Source organism: Corvus cornix, chromosome 1 (assembly GCF_000738735.6).
Source record: "Corvus cornix cornix isolate S_Up_H32 chromosome 1, ASM73873v5, whole genome shotgun sequence".
Lineage (NCBI taxonomy): Eukaryota > Metazoa > Chordata > Aves > Passeriformes > Corvidae > Corvus > Corvus cornix.
The window spans coordinates 12110264-12133183 of NC_046332.1; the positions used below are offsets into that span (position 1 = coordinate 12110264).

The 22920-nt window shown below is 36.0% G+C and overlaps 1 protein-coding gene across 1 annotated transcript in view; it reads right to left on the minus strand.

Annotated features, from left to right (window-relative positions):
- Positions 1–22920, minus strand: part of TMPRSS15 (transmembrane serine protease 15) — a 51228-nt gene that overhangs the window by 22774 nt on the left and 5534 nt on the right. The window contains exons 5-16 of the mRNA XM_019285894.3: positions 21386–21528; positions 19604–19648; positions 17288–17329; positions 16931–16966; positions 14947–15066; positions 10477–10585; positions 7668–7777; positions 6651–6788; positions 5432–5581; positions 3069–3171; positions 2481–2631; positions 1139–1280 (exon numbers count right to left, since the gene is read on the minus strand). Coding sequence (XP_019141439.3) covers positions 1139–1280; positions 2481–2631; positions 3069–3171; positions 5432–5581; positions 6651–6788; positions 7668–7777; positions 10477–10585; positions 14947–15066; positions 16931–16966; positions 17288–17329; positions 19604–19648; positions 21386–21528 — 1289 coding nt within the window. The remainder of the gene's footprint in view (positions 1–1138; positions 1281–2480; positions 2632–3068; positions 3172–5431; positions 5582–6650; positions 6789–7667; positions 7778–10476; positions 10586–14946; positions 15067–16930; positions 16967–17287; positions 17330–19603; positions 19649–21385; positions 21529–22920) is intronic.

A 22920-nucleotide genomic window follows, 5' to 3' on the forward strand; every position in this document is an offset into this window, starting at 1 on the left:
ATATTAAAATTTTATCAGCATATTTTGGGTAAAGATCTATAATTTGATATTCCTTTGGTGTTTTTCAGAATCATTCAGGTACTATTTACCGCAGGGCTGTTCTACCCCTGATCATTAGACTGGTGCTAACTTGTGAGGTGTGTTTACCCACAGCACCTGAAGGATTGATGGAGGGGGCAGACATCAGCATCTCTCCACAAAATTACTTCAATAAAAACTGCAAATAAATTCCAAAACTCATATTGGGAAATTATGACTGAAGTTACTGCTGCTATTAAAATTTAATTTTGCTGACAGACACACCTTGTTGAACTTTACCTCACTGTGTCTCATGATGGAGCTCTAAAACTGCATTTTGCTCTTATATTTAGAAGGTTTTGTTTTCTTACCTGTCCTGTTGCAGTAGATTTGGAGGTGACAGATTTGAGAGAACGACAATATTATTATACAGTGTTTCAACGTGAATACAACGCAAACAGTCTTACTATTATTTTAATCTTAGGCCATTTTTATTTACTAAATGCTGTCAAGAGAGCAACCAGCTGTGCTTCAAAAGGCACAGTAAATCTAATAAGAGGCAATCCTGGAACATGCTCAGTGTTTGTTTTAATGATTTGAAGCCATGTGTGGATAGGTCTTTTGTAAAAATTCTTTTTCCCAAAATTTCATCCTCTTTCAGAATGAATTACAAAGCAAGCCCCATTAGATATTTTAATGATTTTTCCACAAGCTTTATTTATATATGTATTGGTTTTTGCTTTGAATGTGCTCGGACTTGTTTAACATCGTATACAATCTTTCTTCTCTCTTATAAAAGTCATCCAGATTTGTAAGGATGGTCACAGGTACTTTCTCTATTTTTCTCTGTGAGATTTTCCTGGCTAGCTCTGTGAAACTGGAATGTTTTGAGGAAGCTTAAACCTATGTACTTTCCTCTAAAATGCTCTGCAGCTGGAAGGGTCTGGATCAAGCTGTACAATGTGTCTGGAGAGGCATGGAACTGGATCTTAGTATGTTACTCTGAAGATAACTCTATAATTCTGAAGAGAGGTTTTTATAAAATTGAGGCTGAAAATTCTGATCCACTGATACACAAATACAGTAATAGGAAATCAACAGTGATTTAGTGTTTACTTACTAGGAACTAAAGGCGTGGTAGCAACAGTTGGCCTCACAGTTGGCTCTACATAATTATTTTCATTACACTTTCCCTTTGTCAGGCCAATGTCATCCACGGCAATATCACTGGGACCTCTCCTTTTAAAGGCATCGAAAATAACCTGAATTCAGGGGAAAAAAAATAGAATTTTATGATTTAATGAACGTTTTTCAGCTTCCTGCACTGTGTCATTCTGTCTTTTCTTGAATGCTCTTATTTCCACTGTAAGCTACACTGGTGCTACACTCAGGGGAAAGCATCAGGGATGAGACAGAATTCCTCACAAAACAAAGCAGCACTATGCAAACTGAGTGGATCATTCTAAGGAATGTAGTACCTTCTTCATTTAAATGATGAACATTATTTAAAAATAGTCAATACCTTTCCTTTTTATATATAAATCCATGTAATTTTCAAAACAATTCTGCATTGCTTATCAGGCCAAACTTCTCCTGAATTAATGTCATGAAAAACTGAAATTAACCTCGTTTGTTCTGTACTGTTCTTTAATATCCACGAATTTAAAGCAATCCTGCAAACAAGGAATTTGTGCTGGTGAAATACATATAGCAATCTTCTTGAGATCATATGTGGTTACATATTTTGGGGAGGTTATGACCACATATTTTCTGGAAATCTGATGCAGCCAGGTCACGGATGCATTTATTTCCTTAGATGTTAAATGCATCTTTCTGGCAGTGCTTGCCAGAAATCAATCAAAACTACTGTAGCAGGACAAACCATCCCAAATACCTATAAAATGAAATTGTTTTCAAAAGAGAGGTGTTGAAAGAATTGTCTGGAATAAATCTCCTCCTGTTGTTTACAGATAAGTCAGGTCAGTTGTTAACCATGTGGTGTCAAAATCACTTCCATCTGCAACATACTTTCAGTGGATTAATCTGTAAGTAATTAGTGAAAACACTGATTCACAATCTGAAGCAATTTAAATTTAAGTCTTCTAATGGCTCAGTGCTTCACATCAGTATTGAGATTTTATATTCCACAGCAGATTTTGATAGGCTTTGAAAACTCTTGTTTTGTGGAAAGCTCTCATTATAACATTCATTGTTCCTTGACAATGATCAGGTTTTCTGTTTTCTGCAATACAAAAATCTTTAAATCCCAGAGTAAGGAAAAGGGGATGCGAGAATTCAAATGGGGATTCCAGTCTTCTGCATGCTAATACTTATTTGATGGCACGCATTGTTAAATGATACTAAGTATCTTTGAAGCTGTGCAACTTTGGGTTCATTACACAGAAAACTCTGATATCAATTTAGCTAAAATAAAAAAAAAAAAAAGAGGCAGTTCAACAAACCTTAAAATCAGATGTTTCATTTAAAGTTACTTGTCCATAATTCCAGTTGTTTCCATAGTTTCCTTCTTTCTCAAAAATGATGTTTTCCTGACCATGCTCATCACCTATGCTAACTCTTAAACGGTAAACATTATCACCATACATGAAATACCTAGAGGGGGAAAAGCATTTGGGTATTATTAAAATGAAGTCAAATTCCATTAAAAAATTACAATGGTTTATGAAATCAGGATTAATTTGACACAAGCATGAAAATAAAATTAATTGCATGTTTGGATTACACCTGGAATTGTAGAGGCCTAGTTAAGCTTCATGACAAAAAACATTTCAGGGATTCGTAATATTATTTTTGTTCAGAAATGAATATTGGATGAAGGGTGACAAAGAAAAAACATTAAAGTTAACTGTAAGAGTCAAAGTTATAAAGGAGTTGAACTTCACGCCTGGAGTTGAGAATGATCATGGAAATCCAAACAGAACCAGGCTGGTGTTGCTGGCATGCTGAGTGGGATTAATATTTTATCTGAAAGAAAGCTCTTTAGGTATTTTCTTTAAAAAAGTATAGGTTTAGGAACGATGTAACAATACCAAAAGCTTAGACAATACATATCTGAAGGGACCAAAGGCAAACTCAGAATCCGGACTCGCTCTTCTATGAATCCAAGTCCGATGGGTGTTGAAATATAAAATCCTACAAGATAATGAGCACACTTTAGCCAGGACAGAAGAACTTTCTTTTTTCTTTTTTACTTATTGAATTAGAGTGTTTACATTAAAAATAACATCAAGCACGGATAGTGTTGCATGATTTGGAAGATTCCTGTCACAGTAAATGTGAATGATTATCCCAAGATGTATTCATCACTCAATGACATATTAAATTGAGCTTTTAAGCTTCTTGGATACTCCTCAGAACTAGATAAGCAATGGGAAACCAGTCCTGTTCAAGTCAGTGGGAAACCTGCCTTAAATGTAGTGAAGGCAGCAATTCTACTGGGTTTATAAAAATGTCTTCCTGCTTGATATTGCTTGTGATTTTGCAGGAGAATTTCCTGACAGTTTTATAACTTGCATCCGTATGACAATAGGAAATATGGATTGCATGTTGAGAGGGTGACAGAATGACTATGTGAATATTTTATAGCAAGGTGAAGCATTATAAAAAACCAAAACCTTCCTTTATTTGTGAAAATGAGTTTGTAGCTCTTTCTGAGATAATTTGTTGCAGCTGGGAATTTGGACCTCTTGTTGCCATATGAGGCCAGGCCACAGAAGCACTGGATTTGTCATAAGAAATGCAAACTTAGGCAGATTTAAAATAAAAATCTTGCTTTATTCAAATCATGTGTGTAATCTCATATTTTCTTCTATCTATCTAATGCATTTATATGCAAATATTATATTAATAGAATTTTCAAATGAATATAAATATAATTATGTAATTTAAATTATAGATACTGTATTCTGTTATTTACACTTCCAGATTATCTAGGTTTTTTTAATGTGGGAGGCTAAAATACCTGAAAATTAGTCTGAAATCTGAACCAGGACTTTAATTTCATCTGTTGACTTAGAGAGCATGCATTAAAATATAAATGGTGTCTAACTTAAAGGAAAAAGTTCTTCATATAATCAAAGGGACAGTTCTTGATCTTTGCTTCATCAATTCTCTGAGCATTCAGAATCAATTTTTGAATGTGTATTAAATTCTTTACTTTTCAAGAGAAGAAAATCAAAAATAGAGTTTCACTGAATGTAATAGCCTGATATTAATGATGTGATTCACATTTTTACACAAAATACAGGTCACAGAAATTTAAATATGCAACACAATAGTAACATTACATATAGGAACATTACATATGTCAGCTTAGACTTGGCACAGGGAAATAGAGAACACCCAAAATAGATTAGTATTTTCAAGAGAAAAAAATCATTGTCAAGTGTTTTATTAAACAAATTTTACATTCTTTCATCCGATTTGCATTCTGGGAGCCAAGTGGGAAGACAAAACAGTGTTCTGGAGATTGTTTAGAAAATGTGCATTTACTCAGAGAGGGGTGAATAATTTCTATCTGATAAAGTGCAGAATACTATTTTTCGTTTCCCAGGAGTAACTTCTTTCTGAATAATTTGCAATTTTCCCAGTTATTTTTCATTGAATAAGCTTTATGTAAGTCTTGCATGGAATACATATAAGCATTGCAAAATCCAATTTATGTTTTACTCGGTTTTAGATGGACTGATAAATCAACTGAGAGAGTGATTGTTTGGTTTTATTGTTGAAAAGGTAAAAAATGTATGGAGTCTTATTCTGGGATAAGGATTCATTATACACTCAAAATCCAATTCCTATCAGTATTGTCTCTTTAAATAAATTCCTCTTTTGATATGACCACTCTTCCAATTAAGTTATTTAACTGTAACAGTTACTGGAGTGTTTGTGTGTTTGGCACAGTTGGTGTGTTTGCTGTGCAGTAATTGGGGACACAGATGCACCCTGTAAACTGCAGGTCAAATTTTTAAAATCAAAATTATTTTGTGACAACCATGAGGATGTCAGCAGTAGAGAGGGATGAAATAGAAGTGATTTGCCTAATATGCAAGTATATCTTTTTCCCTCAACATGCAGGTTTTTGACCTATAACATTTTTGCATAGTAGGAATTCCTTTCTCACATAAGGCATTTTAATGTAATAATAGCATTGAAAATTTTCAGAACCTGAAACTTTTATCATTTTACTTATTTCTTTATTTCTTCTTTTAGTTTTGGTATGCTTCCACAAGATGGCAATCAGTAACATAAAACATTTTGTCTGGTAGTCCTGACTCATTTTTATGGCAGAATAAAATGACATCCTGGTAATACCACTATGAAGAACTCATTATGCTGTGATATAAGCTAAATCAAGTTTTTCCTTTAATCTTCAAGCCACTTTTTTTGGTCTTACCTGACACGTTGCCAAATGTATGATCAAATTCAGGACCACTCATCAAGGGAAAAGTAGGACCCTGAACTCTGTCCCAGTCTGAATCATCATCTAAATCTTGTATCCAGAAACAAAAGCCGTCTTCAAAAGTGCAATTGATTTTCTCATAATCTGTGAATAAGAACTTGTAGTAAATAAAAGGTGACAGAGGTATTTTTTCAGAATTATACAAGAATGAATGATGAACGATGTAAATTTTTAAATATGTTTGTAAACCAACCCACAGTGACTCAATTTCATCTTTATGCAATGTAACAGAATTACTCAAATAAATGTGTTGTTTGTACTTGTTAACAAAACACTATTTTTGAAGGGTGGCCCTACATATTCTCTCACTCTTTCACTAACCTTTTTTTCTGATCCTTCTTTTCCTCTTTGCCAAGGCCTGGATTGCTCCAGAAGAAAGGGCTCACCATTAGAGCCCAGTGCTGTGCTCCACCCCCCTGGGTTGCCCCTTTCTTTCTTCTCATTTGCTCCTTCTTTGCTCACATGTCTTTTCTGCAGCATCCTCATCACTTTTGTTCTCATGTTTCAGTGTCCATGGTGCCTTGAAATGCACATCTGTCAGAGCTTCCACATGACAAGAGCTTGCTGGCCCTCTGGATGGTTTCTGCAGCATATTCCATCCCAGCCACATTCCCTGTTCACCTCCTGCTCCAAATTTAGCGGCTCAAGAAGCCTTCATTTATCCAATCAACAAAGCATGAGTCATATTGATGGATTTTGTTGTCACTGTAGATTTACTGCATCCAGACTTTTCCTAATGCCATTTTACTGAAGCAGGTGTTTTCCTGAATGGTATTTGTAACTGTTGTTCTGAACGTTTATTTATAAAGATATTGTGGTCAATGATTTCATAGTATCCATTAGTGAACAGACTGGCTGAGAGGAATCTGATGGAAGTATGGACACAGTCTTATTTACACAGATGAGCTTTGTTAGACATCACCCTACTTCTAGACACAGGCCTGTAAACCTGTGAATGGCCTTATTGAAATAATTTATTTGATATTTAAAACAGTATGAAATTTTTCAAAGTGAAACTAGTTAGTAGACTGAGGCCAGAAAATGCTGCTTCCCTTTCCACTTCCATTTTCTCAAACTGAAAATATAGATTCACCAAACTTTTGGGATAAAAAACAAACACACACACACACAGACACACACACAGAACACTTACTGTTTAGTTCACTTGCATTAAATGCAGTGTATGTTGCATTAAAGCCATTATAATTCTCTGAATAATCGGACCTAAACTGTGCTGTAGCCTCATGGGAAAAAATGTAAATTGTTTCAAGACTTTTCCCTGACAGAGAAGCTGAAAACAAATAAGAAAACATATAGTCAGAGAGAAAATAATCCCATGCAGATTAAAATTTCCAGTGTTGTCACAAAAGCACAGTGGATTAATTTATTGAGTCTTAGGGAATGCTTTCCCTGTTGTATTGTGATCCTACTACAATAGCTTCAAACCCCTGAAGCATTTAGCTGTTTGGCTGACATATAAATATTCTGCATATTCCATCTCTCATATCCATCAATATGGATATCAGCTAGTCTTTTAAAGTTTCCCATTCCCATTCTCTACCTGCTTCCAAAAACAAGGATAAAAAATAATATATCTTTCTGACTTCTCTCTCTATATTCTATCTTCAGTAGATGTTTTCCACCTCTGATGGAATTCAGCCGAATTGACTGAGTCTTGTGAAAAATGGGTACAATCCCCGTTTTCAGAGTAGAATGTAGAGACAGAGATAAGGTATCATCAGTATGTCAGGATCTGAGGAAAGCAATGCCATACTTGTAATGATTTTCAGTGAGTTTGGTAGCACTTCTCACAGTTCAGTTTAGATGCTTTAGTTTTATGTTACTGTGTGTGATATTACAGGAACTTCTGACAGTATATTTCCAATGAAACATGGACACCACAAGACCATGAGGCTGATGAAGTTATCAAGATCATTCAAATAAGATCTTAAAACACAAGTAGAATTTCTTAATGTATAAGAGATGCATTTATCTCATCAAATTTAAGGGCAGACAGGTATATTGAGATTAATTGTCTAACAGGGCAACTTTACACAGATCCAGTCTTCCTCTTAAATATATATATACAACTTTTTATACCTCAAAATACTTATTTTACCACTTAGATTCTATTAATGGAAAAGTATTATTAGTTGAAAAATAAACTTACCTCTTAAAACCTTGTTTTGTCCTAATCCTTCAAAAATGCTCAATGTGTCTGAATACGGTTGTGTTTCAAAAGAGGTGAAGTTCAGTTTAATGGACAACCCTTGAGGCACTCTAAGGCAACAAGACAAAAATAAACTCAAAACTGAAAATCTATTCTTTGACTGTAGTTAACTCATTGAAGTCAATGAGTGCTTGAATGATGTTAAGTTCAGAAGCAACATGAAATTATATTAATCAAGGTTATTAATTAAGATGACCTATTTGTCTAAATTTTAGCTTGTAAATTGCCAAAGGAGTTGGGCATAAACCTTTTGTAACAGTGCACGTACACCTTTACTCACCAGAGTTAAGTATATTCTAGAAACTGAATGTTCTGAACTCTAGAATGTGATTATCAGCTCTACAATGGGTTTTTCGTATGGTTCTGGTTGGGTTTTTTTGTCCTCTGCATCTCATTGAATTGCAATCACTTTTTCATACATGTTACTCTTAGATATCATCTCACTGCTCAGGTAGACTTCCCAAGGCCAGAGGAAGAGTATCAAGATACCGATATGAAGAGCAAGATATCAAAATCTCTCTCCTGTAAGTCCAAAATACTGTCTCTCATGACAAAACCAGGATTTGCACGCAGATTTGATGATCTCAAACCCACATATTGAGAAATTGTTATAAATCCCAAATACAGAAAGTTTAATGACAAAACTCACTTGAAGCAAAATGTAAAAAAATCTTGGCATTATTTTGCTACAGTTATGCTCTTTGAGTAATCTATATTTAATTTGTTCTCCCATTTGCTTTCCACTAGACATATATGGTAGTCTAAATTCTAAAACACTTTTATGACTATCATCTTAGCTACCACTATTTACTTTTTTCTGAAATTGAGAGACTCAATGGAAACAGGCTTTCAACAGCAATCTGCTGCTGCTTATCAGTAATGATTAGTAGAGAAGTGTGGAGTAAATAATTAAAAATTTTTGCATTTTTAAATTGTTGTTATGGTTTCTGTTGTTTCATATTTCACCAGAGGGAAGAAATAGCCTTGTTTAGAAAAGAGTAGAACATAGAGTTGAAAGTTTCAGGAAGCTAAACTTTCAGGGAAATATTGAGCATACAGCTGTTTTAAAAGGACAGGAGATTGGATCTTCATTTGGAGTTAAATGGGGTGAAAATGTAAAAGCTCTTCCTAAAGGTAACGGGGAAATATATCTATACAAAGGCAGACACAAGAAAAATCCAGTCTCAGATGTATTATAGGTTGCCTTTTAACACATTTTTATAGGGATAATAAAGACCATGGGTTACTGGAAAACCTAAAATGTTCCCTCATAGAAACAACTCTATTTGAAAGAAAGACAAAATTTGAGTGCCACTTAGAATTTGTTAGGCCTTTATTCTCACCGTTGCCAGATTTTTTTTAAAGCAGATTAAGTGGAAAATAAATTCAAATGGTTGTTTTCGTTATTGTTCAGTCTGCAATTACACATATCTGCATAACATCTACTGTATTATTTGCAATTGCTCATGATTCTTTCCAAAATGAAGCTTTTATTAGCTACGTACCTGGTATAGATATCTACCTAATACAATGCTGCTTGCAGCTATAGCAGCACTTGGAGCAATGTTAACAGTTTAGAAGGAAGGAGGGCCCTTGGGCCATGTTTATTTACTGTGCTCAAATTCTGCAACACCGTGAAGTGAGAAACAAGGCAGACATATTCTGAAGGACAAAATCTTGTTCTTTTCCTGGGACACACCCGTATTTTAAAGCCAGGTGTTGCCAGTAATTATTGGTGAACAGTACTGCTGAAGATGAGAAGGAAAAAATGTACTAAACAGAAGGAAAATCAGGACTTCAAGGTAATGATGAAAGTTCTGAACAAAATCAAAGCCTAGCATTTTCAAAGGAGCCTTTGGAATGAGAAGTCCAAACCTTTTCCAATTTTAAAGGCAATTTCTTAATCTCCTTTGAAATCTCCCGCCAAATTAATACTTCTCAGAATCCAAGAACAGCCATTATTACAAAACCATAATAAGAATTACTGCCTTTCAAAGCAGTAACTTCTGAATTGGCAGTCATAGGAAGGATTTTTAGGACTAACTTGTGAACAAATAATTTTTTTTTAGATATATACTTTAGGATGAGATTTTTTTCATATAGTGTGGCTGTCTTTTTTCTCCCTGGCCTATGAAGTGGACCTAGAGTGTCAAAAATCAAACAGCTTTCCCTGTCTGTAGGTATATATCTGCGATAAAAAAATTCCACTTCTTGTGCCTAAGGCTTAAAAGGCATTTGGTGCTATTATATCAAAAGCTAACTATGCAATTCTTTACCATATTCCTAAATTACATAAAACATGGGTACTCTTAACTCCCAGATGAAACCAGATGATGACAAAGGAATTCTTGAAAATCCCTTCTGTTAAGTAAGAGTTACGTCATATAAAAGCATTACCTGAAGACTACTATTTAATGCAATACTTTGAAAAAAAATCTTGCAATTACTTTATGTGATTTATTTTGAGTTTACACATCTGTTCCTCTGGATGCATATTACACAGAAGATTTCTCAAAATCATACCTAAGAACTTATGTAAGTGGGGAAATTATTGATATAATTATGGAGCCTATGCATGAAGGTTTTTAAAGAGAAGTTACATAAATACGAGGGAGAAAATGGTATTACATATTTTCTATGCTGGAATGTTTGGGAATAAAAGCAAATGGCATAAGACTATTGTGGAGGAAACAAGATCACTACATAATCAAAAAAACATTAGGTACAAAATTATTGGAAAATGGCTTACACTATTATCCATTGGCAAAAAATATTTTCATTATATGGCTTTGGATAATTCATAGAGTGAAAAAATCCAGAGGAACCAGTCAACATGAATTTTCCATCACAAACTGCAGCTGTAAAGATATAATGAAGAACATTTGTCAGAATGACATTTGTAAAACAGAATCAGAGCCAAAATGAGGGTGACCCGGGATACTGGTTTACATGGATTACCTTGGAATTGCTTTGTAAGCAACAGTAGGAAGACCGAGTAAAATTCACTATCAACTTATTCCCATTTCTAATTCTTATCAATATTTGATCTCAAAATACTGTATGAGAAGAAAAACAGTACAGAAATTTCACTTTTAAATTAGATACAATGCAACAAATCCAAACTAGTCTAAACCAATTCAAATAATTCAAATCCAACAACTGGTCTTAGTTAATCCAATTATTTCTTTCAGTTTATTCTATACTTTTATAAGGAGACAGGATCTTACCTTACCAGTTCTTACCTATAGCTACTTTAAATCAGAAAACTGTGTTTGTACTACCAGAGACAATTTGATATCATGTGAATAAAAGCAAAAAGGGATATGGTTGACTACAGTTATCTCTACTTTTATGAGCTTCCTTGTTTGTCGCCTTATATATTACTGGGTACTCGAAGAGATAAGTGGATCTCCCAAGTTTCCTGCCAGCTATTGAATTCATTCAGCTGAGGTAAATGTCATCCATCATCATCTATTTTTTCAAAGGCCTTTTATTATTTTTATTTCCTTGGTGCTGCTGTTCCATTCTATGAAAGTTCTTCACTTTAAAAACCAGTTACTTAGGAGAAAAAAAGGTATTTTTAAGCCTTAGTAAGTTTGGAAATGATAATTCATGTAGAGTTATTTTATTTCAGCAGTCACTGAAGAACTGCTGAAGCTTTTGCTGCATCTCTTGAACATTGTGTTAGGAATCTGTCTAATGATGTTTTTTCTTCAGTTTTTCAAAAAGTATCATAGACTTTCACATAAGTATAAAATCAGTAACACACATGATTATCAGGAGAGGTAAGGACAAGTTCATCAATTTGAGGTAGATGATCAGAAATTAGATAGAGCTTTTCATTAATTTCAGAAATGAAATCATACCTAAAATGACTGTCCCAATTACAAATAACGAATCATTTTGAAAATTAAATGGGAATTTTATTGAGCACAGCCCTCCTCTGGGAAATTACATATATAAAAGAATAAATTGGGGCTCCTTGTGTGTTCATTTTATAAGTGTAAAATTCTTTCTGCCTACCACTGTAGCAAACACAAAATAAAAATAAAGCTTTGTTTCAGTCAGCCATACACCATTAGTAAAGACTGTGCAGGATGAACATTGCCAACATGCCTAATGCTTGAGCTGAAATAGAAACATATTCCTTTTTGCAATCTTTGAGAGGAAAACAGAACAGATAAGTTTTTAAATACATAGAGAAAAAAGGTCCATGAATGATAGTTTTTATTCTATATTAGCATTAGAGCTGGGTATTGATGTAGAAGTACTTTTTCTCACCACTTTAATTCATGTGTTTCCTGTGCTTGCCAATGAGAAGAAAATTGGTGTGAGAAGAAGGAAAGTGCCCAGCTTGTTATCAATGAAGATTACAAAAAAGTGGTGCTGTTTACAAGTAAGACATAATCTGATCTAAAAGGAATCTTATAGGACGGACAAAAATACAAAAGATAAGCATACTGTTCTAATAAAATCAATGGCAAGTGTTGGCTATTCATTTCTGTTAGAATCCCAGAATGGGTTGGGTTGGAAGGAACCACAGTGGATCATCTGGTCCCACCTCCCTGCTCAAGCAGGGTCATCCCAGAGCACATTGTGTCCAGAAACTTCTGGAATATCACCAGTGAGGGACTCCACATTGTCTCTAGGCAATCTGTTCCAGTGCTTGGTCACTGCACAGTGAAGAAGTTCTTTCTCATGTTCAGGTGGAACTTCCTGGACATCCGTTTCTCCCATTGCCTCTTGTGCCATTGTTGGGCACCACCGAGCAGAGCCTGGCCCATGCTCTGATCCCTCCATGACAGACATGGATGAGGTCCCCTCTCAGTCATCTCTTCTCCAGGCTGAACAGGCCCAGCTCCCTCATCCTTTCCTCATAAGAGAGATGCTCCAGTCCCCTATTATTATGATTGTTCTTATCTTCTTATTGTTTCCTTTTACTTGTTCCTTATCTCTTAAGAGACAGTGAGTAAATTGAAACAGTACAGGAAGACTCTGGAAAAGGTCCTTAGGCAGGTCATCCACAGCCTAGCAATAGTCAGTGCTCAGTGCATCAGGAATGAGCAGGAAGAGAGCAGGGACTGGTCCTATTTCCCTAGAGAACCTCCCACTGCTTCCTCCTTGCAGGGAGAAGGCAGCTGTGGTCAAAGATGGGCAGGGTCACAGAATTCATTACATTTGGCCTCTTCCTGGAGCCCAAAGAAAAGCTGCAGTTGTTCTAAGGAGACAGGAGATATCCTTTGTAGGAACCACTTCCACTGCTTCCCCAACATGCCTCTTGCTGTCCATTTCTATTTACTAATGTTCCATATGTGGGACATTATGAGGGCTTCAACCTGTTAGCCTTGAACTTGAGGGAGAAGCTCCCCAAACTGATCAAATCAAGCCCACATACTTCACTTGATAGGACCTTTCTCTGCCAAGTGCAGTTCATTACTTTGTGATTAATCTCTCTCAGTGCTGTAGTGATGCTGTGAGGTGGTTAATCACAAAATGATAGTCTAGACATATAATAACTGCAAAGAGTGTGCAGAAACCCCTCCTGGGATCAGCCTCCGGTCTCCCTTTCCGTACCCCTATGTGCTACACGGCTGCTTTACAGCAATGCCAGTCATTATTAGTTTCTGCTGTTCAGACTTCACATTTCTCTAGAGACCCTTTCACTGAAATTGCTAGCTGTACTTTTGTGAAGCCTTTTGTTACTGCACTGCATTGCAGAGCCAGAGAGAAACATTTCAAGATAATTTTAATCAGTAACACAAGAAAATAAAAGGTCTTCGATTTCCTGAATCTCTTCTGAGAATCTGAGATTTTTACTGAATTCTCTCTAATGCAGGAAAGAGATTACTAAAATTCACTTTTTAATCCTATATTTTTAAACCACTGACATATTATGAAATCAGAAATACTAGAGGGAATAACAATCAAGATGAAAAACAAACCAAGTGTTTTGAAGGACAGCAACTCTTTTGTACGCAAGAGCACTTGTAGCATGAATTATGAATTGGTCATAAATCTCAATGTGAAGCTCTGAAGAATTTCTGAAAATCTATACAATTTTAGCTTTCATATAACCATATTAAGTTTCTCTAGGAATGGGACAAAAGTGAAGAATTAGAGGTGGAAAAATTGGCAGGTATCCCAAATGTGCATCCAGGTTCTTACCCCTCATTCCACTGTTTTTGTAAAATCTGCTAAGATACTCAAATACATAAAATTAGAGAAGGTCCGAGGTTTTGGATAGAAAAGACTGAAAATGTAACATAAGAGACATGGATCAACAATTTGTCCTTCAGCCAGAACTGTACTTCTGGAAGGTTAGGAGCCAAAATTGCTGCACTAATGGTAACTGACCAAACTGCTTGGAAATACCAGGCATCAGTGAACAGGGCTAAATCATCCAGCTCTCCGAAGTGGACTGTAACTACAGCTGGTTTCCCTACAACACTGTCTGTTTTTTTTCCTCTTGTCCTGTCACTGGTTGCCTGGGAGAAGAGCCCGACCCTACCTGGCTCCACCCTCCCGTCAGGGAGTTGTAGAGATTGATAAGATTCCCCTTGAGCCTCCTTTTCTCCAGGCTGAGCCCTCCCAGCTCCCACAGCCTATCCTCACATGACTTGTTCTCCAGCTTCATTGCCCTTCTCTGGACCCTCTCCAGCCCCTCAATGTCCTTCTTGTAGAGGGGGGGCTCTGTAATGGACACAGTACTCAAAGATAAGAGGGAGGCAAATAACTCATTACACTGCAGGTTAAAAACTCTTTGTGTTAAACACCAGTGGGGTTTCAGATCTACAGTTTCACAGAATCACAGGAGGGCTGAGATTGAATGGGACCCATGGAGGTCATCTGGTCTGAACATTGTTTGATGTCACTGATTCACTTCATAGTAAATTTCTTCATAGTAAATTTCTATATAATTTTGTCATTTACATAGTATTTATTTTATTAATATTTCTATAGTAAGAAACAAATTCTGGAATTTTATATTTAAATAGATTCTAATATTTAATTATTTGTTAAGTGTATTCTTCATTAGTGAAAATTTGAAAGGAAATTGTTTCCTCTTGCAAGATAAAGATTATAAAAATCACTCTCATTATTTTTAGTAGAATTGATTTGGACTTCACTGTGCACTTTATTGCCCATAAACTATTTACAAACTACTGACAGTTTCAAGCATGTTTAAAAAAGACTAATTTACAGGGGTTTACATTCTTACCACATCGTTTTTCAGATTCGTCTGAACCATCTGGGCAGTTCAAGACTCCATCACAAAAGAAATCTTCACTAATGCAGGTTACACCATCAGCACAGAGTTCAGCAGGTGGCAAACACTCAGCTGGAATAATAAAGATGAGAGCAATAAGAGCACAGCAGTAATGCAGTCTCACTACAAAGGAAAATTGACTTACCTCTGGTTGCTTTACCACAAATCAAATCAACCACTCTATTGTGTTTTACAAAACTGCATTTTTAGAAGCCTGGAATGAAATATCACATACTAAAAAGATAAATTTGCCACAGAATGGAGAAATTTCTCAGAAGTGAAATATTTTTTGAAACTAAGCTTGAAGTAGGGCTGGAAGAAAATGTCTATGAATTCCTTTTTTTTTTCCTTTACACTAATAAACTACTTTATGCAATATAATAAATGACATTTTCCAATTTCTTATGTTCGAATAATGTGAGAAAACTGTACTTTGATTTAAATAACAGTGAAAAATCTCTGGGTTTAGGTAAATACAATTCAATTTTATTTCTTCAATTTTAACACATCAAGCTGTTGCACCTCGTCATGCTAAGGAATCTGATTTTTTGACCAGCATATCTTAAAAAACAAGAGCCTTTTAGACTAGATTTTGAAACACCAGAATTATTAGAAGCCATACTCTTGTTAGATTTACAAATTAAATGTATAAGTTAAGAGCAAATTTCTGCAAGAAGAAATGTTCATCTATTGCAAACAAACTCTTTTAGTCTTTAGAGGGTTTTGGTCTTAGACATCTGCAGAATTCAAGTAGGTCCTATTAAAGTGAATAGAAACCTGCAGCAAAAATAAGCTTTGGATAGCTAATAATTTCAAAATTCTTAAAGTTGCATTAAATTCTATAGAACTATTCACAGAGTTCCTTGTCTCTACTTCAACAAATTCTTACAGGAAAAGGTCAAAATTTCTGATGCAAGAAGGAAAAATAGTAATCTGTAAAATTTCATTTTCTTTCTTTTTTTTTTTTTCCATAGGGATATTATTCTGTAATCAGATTAAGTACGTTATCATATTGTGTATCCCAGACTGACATAGGTGGGGATGTATAGCAGCATTTCAAAGTGCTTTGCAAAACACTCTCGGTGTTGGCAATGCAAACATTGCAAAGCCAAAAGATTTGCCATGTTGCATCCAGCTGGAAATTAAAATGAACCAAACATACTCCAGTCAAGTGTTGGAGGTGACACAGTGGCAGTGAATGAATTTCCACAGATGAGCAGAGACAAAACTGTGCGTTCGAGACCCAGAGCAAAACTTCCAACCAATAGCCCAGGAATAGGTTTTGCAGAAGCCCAACAGGCAAGGAAACATTGTTTACATACGACATGATCAGTTTTGGGTTTTTTCAACTCGGAAAACTAAACAGCACTGCCACCTCCTGGATTGAAAGAAATCAACTTTTCCTACTAAAACGTTCTGACTTCTCATTTAAATGGCAAATTACCGTAAATTGTGCTGTAAGTGCTATATTCAATTAAACGAGGGCGGTACACACATAAGAATTGATCACTTTAGACTGCTTGTAGATGTCATATATATTTCACCATGTAAGATGGTGGGAGGATGTTTTTCAAAGATTCAAACACCTTCAGCTTTCTGTCTATTTGAAGTCATACTTTGCTATCAGTTTGTTTATTTTATTTTCCTCATAAATGCCAAGAAATAATATGAAAAAAAAGACCAGCCAGTGTTAGTGTCGATGTGTGCATCAACACATGTAACACATGCAGCATTTTTGTAACTTGTACAGTTTTAGAAGTCCTTTCTCTTTGAACAGGTCTCCTTGGTCTAAGGTAAACCTGCATATCCTGCATTTGCAGGAACAGAATATGAGGACTGAATGCTGTGAGGAGAGGCTGTACATGAGCAGTGCAATTCTGTGATCTCAGATTGTTCTGTGTTAGCTCCCTGCTCCGCCACACGCACAGTTACTTACCCACAGTTGTTGAGGACTCGCTTGTGGTGAGTAGTCCTGAATCTGGACAAACACAACCCGAGGTTAGAACTCTACTGCTTGCTCTCTGGGAACACCTCTGTAGTTGCTTGGGCAGAATTAAGCAGCAGTTAATCTGCTTTTATATCTGCATTGTTTGCTCCCCACGCTCCCGGTAATGGTATGGTAATGCCAGCTTGAGTGGCTTGGTCCTGAAGCTCAAGTGACACAATAAATATAAGAAAAAATTACAAGAAACCCAAGTGTTTCTATAACTTTAAAAGATTTCTGTCCTCCTTCTACCTTCCCCCACTAAAATAAGAGCAAGTCTTTCTTGTCTTCCCTTGTAAAAGTTCTGACCTGAAGTTGGTGTCAGGGAACTTGTAATTAAACTCGTGGGATCTGTTGAAACAAGACATGTTGTGACAAATTTAACATTAGTACTAAAAGGTAAGTGTACATTTTCTGACAAATAATGTTGCTCTACAAATCAATTAGGAGCCTCAAACCTATCTAGTATGTGTCTATTTAAATACAGGTTTATATATACATTCCCGTGCATGTACATATTTACACATGAACAAATGCCTAAGGTAAATAAGCAGATTTGTATTAGTGATAGTAAACTGCAAAACAGTCTGGAAAAATGGAATGTGTATTTGTGATTGCTGCAACAGAAGTTCCACTTCATTAAGGATGCACCTGGTGTTTCCAGCTCCCAAATTATCTTTTTTCTTTTCCTCTTTGAATTTGCATTAGCATCCCTGTTTACTATTTTTGCTTTCTAAATTAAGACTCAAATATGTGATGATGATGTCTTCAGCTGAAAACAATCCCCATGTCACTACAGGTAATGGATCCTGAACCTCATTTTATAAGATGAAGGGCGAGAAGGAATAAAGAGGGAGATGCAGTAAGGCTTTCTCTATGGCTTGTCATCCATCAGTTTTGTGGGCAGAAGTTGCTGACCACTGGCCATCAGCAGCTTACTTTTGTTAAATGTTCGTGCTCTCCCAGACCTACTAGTGCACAAACTTGCAGGAGGAATTCCTACCAATTTTCTATCAAAACATGCTTATTAAACAAATACTATTAAGTTAAATTAGGTCATTCTGGTTACCATGCATTCTGTGTCAGCAAATTTAAGGATACAGTTTCTTTGGCAGAGAGAGCGGAGAACAGGGAATGGATGGACTGTTCTGACAGCTACTGTAGACAAAGAAGCTTAATTCATGCCTTCACATATTTTCAAAGAGTTATACACATATGTATATCAACATATCTGTTGATAGATTTACTACAGGATAACCAATTAAGAAGGTATTAAATGTTCCAAGACCTAAAACATAGATGCATGCAGGAGCAAACAGTTCTAGTAAAACAATTATCAGGGAGCTACATCTTGAAGACTGTTGAAAAAATTGTGGTTGTTACAGACGTTCTCAAAAGTGCATGCACAAGTTGAAAGCAAAATCCCTCCAGGAAAACACAGGGCAGTGGCAGAGGCAGCAGTGATGTAAGCATAGTTACTAGAAAATCTTGCTAAAGTAACATGTTGAGATGGTAAAGGATGTTTTCAGGGTCAGCAGAGCCATAACCCTGCATCCAGCAGATGTAAATGTACTGTATGGAAAAACTTGGGTATATCATGACATTTGGACTGAAACAGAAAGAACGAGGAAGCAAACAGTATTAAAAAACATACAAAAATTACCTCAAGCAGACACAAGGCCAAGGGAGAAGAAATTCACACCAGGAATATTGCTGCCATCTCAACCTGGCGTGCTGACAATTCCCAGCTCCCTTCCCCTTTCCTCTGAAACATGCCGCTATCTCCAAATTTTTGCTTAAGGATGATTAGCAACATTGAATTTAGGACCCAGGGGAGCACTAAGATAGCATACCACAGGAAGGGATAAATAGGAGAAAAAATTGTATGTTAGCAGTTTAAACTGTATCTTTGGGAATAAACTACAGTACTTGCACACTTTGGACTATACACATTACTACATTACTACATCAGTAGGCCTCTTTCATTACTATGGCTGTAATTAGAATGTCAATAAATATTTGCCTCCTATATTCATAGGGGCAATTGCTTAGCTTCAGGTTTGGTAGCCTGCTCTGGAGAGTGTATGTGATAATTTGCATGCAGTTTGCATGTGACTACCTGCACCTAGTGCTACAAAGTGCTTATTGTATTATTTATCTTTCTGGCTGACCATTGGCAGGTTTGTGAGACCAAGGTAGTTTTGTCTGCTTCATATCTTATCATCATAAAACTTCCAGGAATAGTGGAAGGAAAGGCTGTCTGTCAACATTGCTCAGTAAATCAGTAACCACAATATGAGAGTAGGACTCCCCAGTGTAATCTACCTCCCTAAATCCACAAAAACTTCAGGTTGCAGCTCAGCTGGTTAATGGAAACTCAGCTTTTGGTTTGATGCCCTAATAAGCTCTTACAGTTTTTTTTCAGACTTCAGATCACTCACTGCTTTCTCAAATAGTCAGAAATGGTGAAAGCAGCTAATTATCACTGAATGGACCTTGGCAGTCAAGCCCCAGCTGCAGCCAGGGCAGCTTTACTAAGCTATAAGAGCTGAAACAGCAAGTCTTATTTTCCTTCATCTTGTATTGGTAACAAAAATTAGTGCCTGTTTTGTGAAAGATACTGACCTGATGAAGTTAAAGGCATCACTGTAGTGGGATTTTCAGCAGCTACTGGAAGAAAGCAAGTTTAGTATAAACTTCTTTTATAGAACAGTGTCTGGTTTTAGATGACAGAAATAAAGATTAAAAAGAAATTACCTGTGACTATTTCTCATTGAATCACTGTCAGTGTCCTGCTTCCCTCCTTTTGCCTATCTCACCCTGTTCCCAATCTTTTCTCAAACTCCATGATCTTCCCAAGGAGGAAAGGTCCCAAAAATGAATTGAAGTTACAAGGTTTCATAGCCACTGCAATCCCTTTCAATCCTCAATCCCTATTCATTGTATTGCGTATAGAATGTCTTCACCTGGGAAATCTCTCTCTTGAGGCTTTTTATTCTATAGAGATTTTCAGAGCACCTGTGTCTTATAGAACAGTATTTAGAAGAGATGAATGAGTGAAAATTAACTTGGGATAGTTTACAAGAAAGAAAGTTACTTTTAATCACAGTGAAAACTGATTTCAAGCAAGTCACACCTGTGTTACACCTCTCTCCCTCTCTGAAATAAGAATGTCTCTGGCAGAACGTATTGATATACACAATGCAAAAGTGCCACATATTATTGTGATTGTTAATTAGTTACAATTGGTTTATTGAAGCACTCCTGGTGGAATGGACAGGTGATATCTCATGTGAAAAGAGGCATTTTGATGATCCAAAGCAGTAAAAGTTTGACTACTTCAAAGTTCATAAATGGATATAGAACCTTTTAAGAAGATCTTCATTATTTTTTATGGCATTTTTGACATATAATGAGCAATCAATTTCCACAGTGTTTTGCAGTAATTTGGAATAAACAAGTAGTAAAGAGAATTAAATATGCCAAGACTCTGAATTTAGCCTTTGAATACCTGAAGTACTTAGCAAAAAATGCACCTCTGTGTATAGAGTAAGAGACATGGCATGCCAGATTCCCACTCCTCAGTTTCTACTTAATAGTAACTCCAGCAGGTCTTCAAATGTCAGCTAATCAACTTCTGCTTCAAAGAATTCAGATTGGTTTTTAACCTCATCCTCAGTGAAGGGCTGTTTTGAAGCTTTATTCAGGTAAAAATAAAAAGGATGCCCATTGATCTTGAAGGGCTTCCATTTAGGCTTTGATAAATTTTTTACTACTTACATAAAATAACTATATCTGTATATTTGCAGGATTTAAAGCTACCTAGTCCTTAAAGCCTTATTCCTTTCTCCACCCACTTACATTTACCTAAGCTCTACAGGAATATGGAGCCAGTTCCCTGGGTGCACTTCTCCAAAAGCAGTTTGTTTTTCTTCCTGACATATTTTCAATAAATGAATTTAGTTTACTCTTTGCGAGTCTGAGTCCTTTCCTTATTTTTTAGCAGAACAAAATTATAACTGTATTTACTTATGAAACAACACAGTTGGAGCTTAATTGCTTTAATTGGAGGGCTAAAAAGATTACAAATATTATGCTTCATAAAAGAGGTGAGATTGTGTGGTTTTCACTGGGAAATTACTACCTTGCCCTTTACTCCCTCCTTAGTGAATGTACACAGTGCTAGTAGAAAAGGTTGTAAATAGTTCTCCCAGCTGCTACTGAAAGGTCTGTAATGGAGGAGGAGGGCACCCAAGAGAAAAAGTAACAACCTGATTGCTGTTTGGGAGCCAAAGCTTTCATTCCTGCTACCTGTGGTTCTTATGGATTTGTAGAATCAACAAACAAACAAACAAACAAAAACCAACCAAAAAAAACCCACCAAACAAAAAAACTTACTAACATTACCTGTGATTTGTATGCTGTTCACATCAATTTTCAAAGTCTGAGTAGGATTAGGGTTATTTGCAATGACACCCACAACCAGCTCATTTTTTACTTTCTCAACTGTTACCATCCGGGTAAAATAAAGGGTGATGATCACAACAACACTAGAAATACAAAACAGAGAAGTTAATTAGTGATTCAAACGGATGAAATAAATCTGCTATACGACCTATCATCTAGACAGTATTCATTCTACCAGTGGCTCCATTTGCAAAGGCAGATTGTTTTTTAAGTATTGGCTGGCAAAGTTGACTCATAAAGAAGCACCTCTTAATTATCAGGTAGGTTTGAACCTTGGAGAAACTTTGTTCTTTCTTTATCTACTCTTACTTGCACTGTTGGAAAAAACCAAGACAACATTCATTTCAATTGCTGCAATGGAGCTGAACTTGAGGGAAACTAAAGTAGCTTTACTGTCATTCAACAGGTCTATTAATTTTAGCCCTAAAATATTGAAGGTGAACTTTGAAGTATTATGAAAATTGCATAATACCTTCATGTGGCAAAATATAATACAAAGTGACCACTTCTACAAAGCAAATACCATCTCTGGATTCTTTATTTTGTTGCAGATCTGCTGTGTGATTGCCTGGATTCTCACAAAGAAACAGTGATGGCTGAAAACAGAGTCGTTTAGACTCTGGTTAAACTGCATTTAACTTCTATGGGGTCTGAATTTTATCCAGAGTGTTTTCTGTTTGTTCTCTCCCATCCTTTCTAGACACTATTATGAAGTTTTATATTTGTAGCTAGAGTAAGGTAATGCTGAAGTATGAGACTTGCAAAACATAAAGGTTTTCTTCTTTTACTTAAATTTAGGTGTAAACTTTTTAATCCTTAAACTACCCTTTTGCAACTGACTCAGTAGTGCTCTTTGTAAGGAGTGATTAATCCTGTCGTTTTGCTGAGCATAGTTTGTAGTTTGCAATATGTAGAAAAACTCTCCTTCTTGCATATTTCTGATAACCTCTAGGCCATGCTGAGCAAACAAAACCTTTTATTGCTGTCCTTGTGACTCAGCAACAGCATTTCAAGGGTGAAATACCAAGCAGATTGCCTGAAGGGGTAAACACTTTTAAAATGAAAAGAAAGTAACGTCTGAGACAAAGTTATTCAAAGCAGAAGTGAAGATAGATCCTTACTGATGTATTAAAAGCCAGATCCAACATTCACAAACATCAGATTTTCTGTGATTTCTGTGATTGTTGTGTCAAGATACAGGGGTAGAAAGAGTTTTGCCCAACACAGTTATTTACAGTGTAGATATCTAGATTCCCATTGTGGTTCATAGAAAGAAGTAAGCTGTTCTTTGGCATAATTGGTCTCCTCCTAAAAAAAAGCATCTAAATTGACCTGTCAAGAAAACTAAAAATCCAGCACTTACAAATACAGTCTTGAGGAAACTGCTCAGAGATGTCTCCATCTCTGATGCCCAAATTTTGACGAGAATAGTCCTTTTCTTTGTGCAGAAACTGAATTTCCTGACTGGATCTACC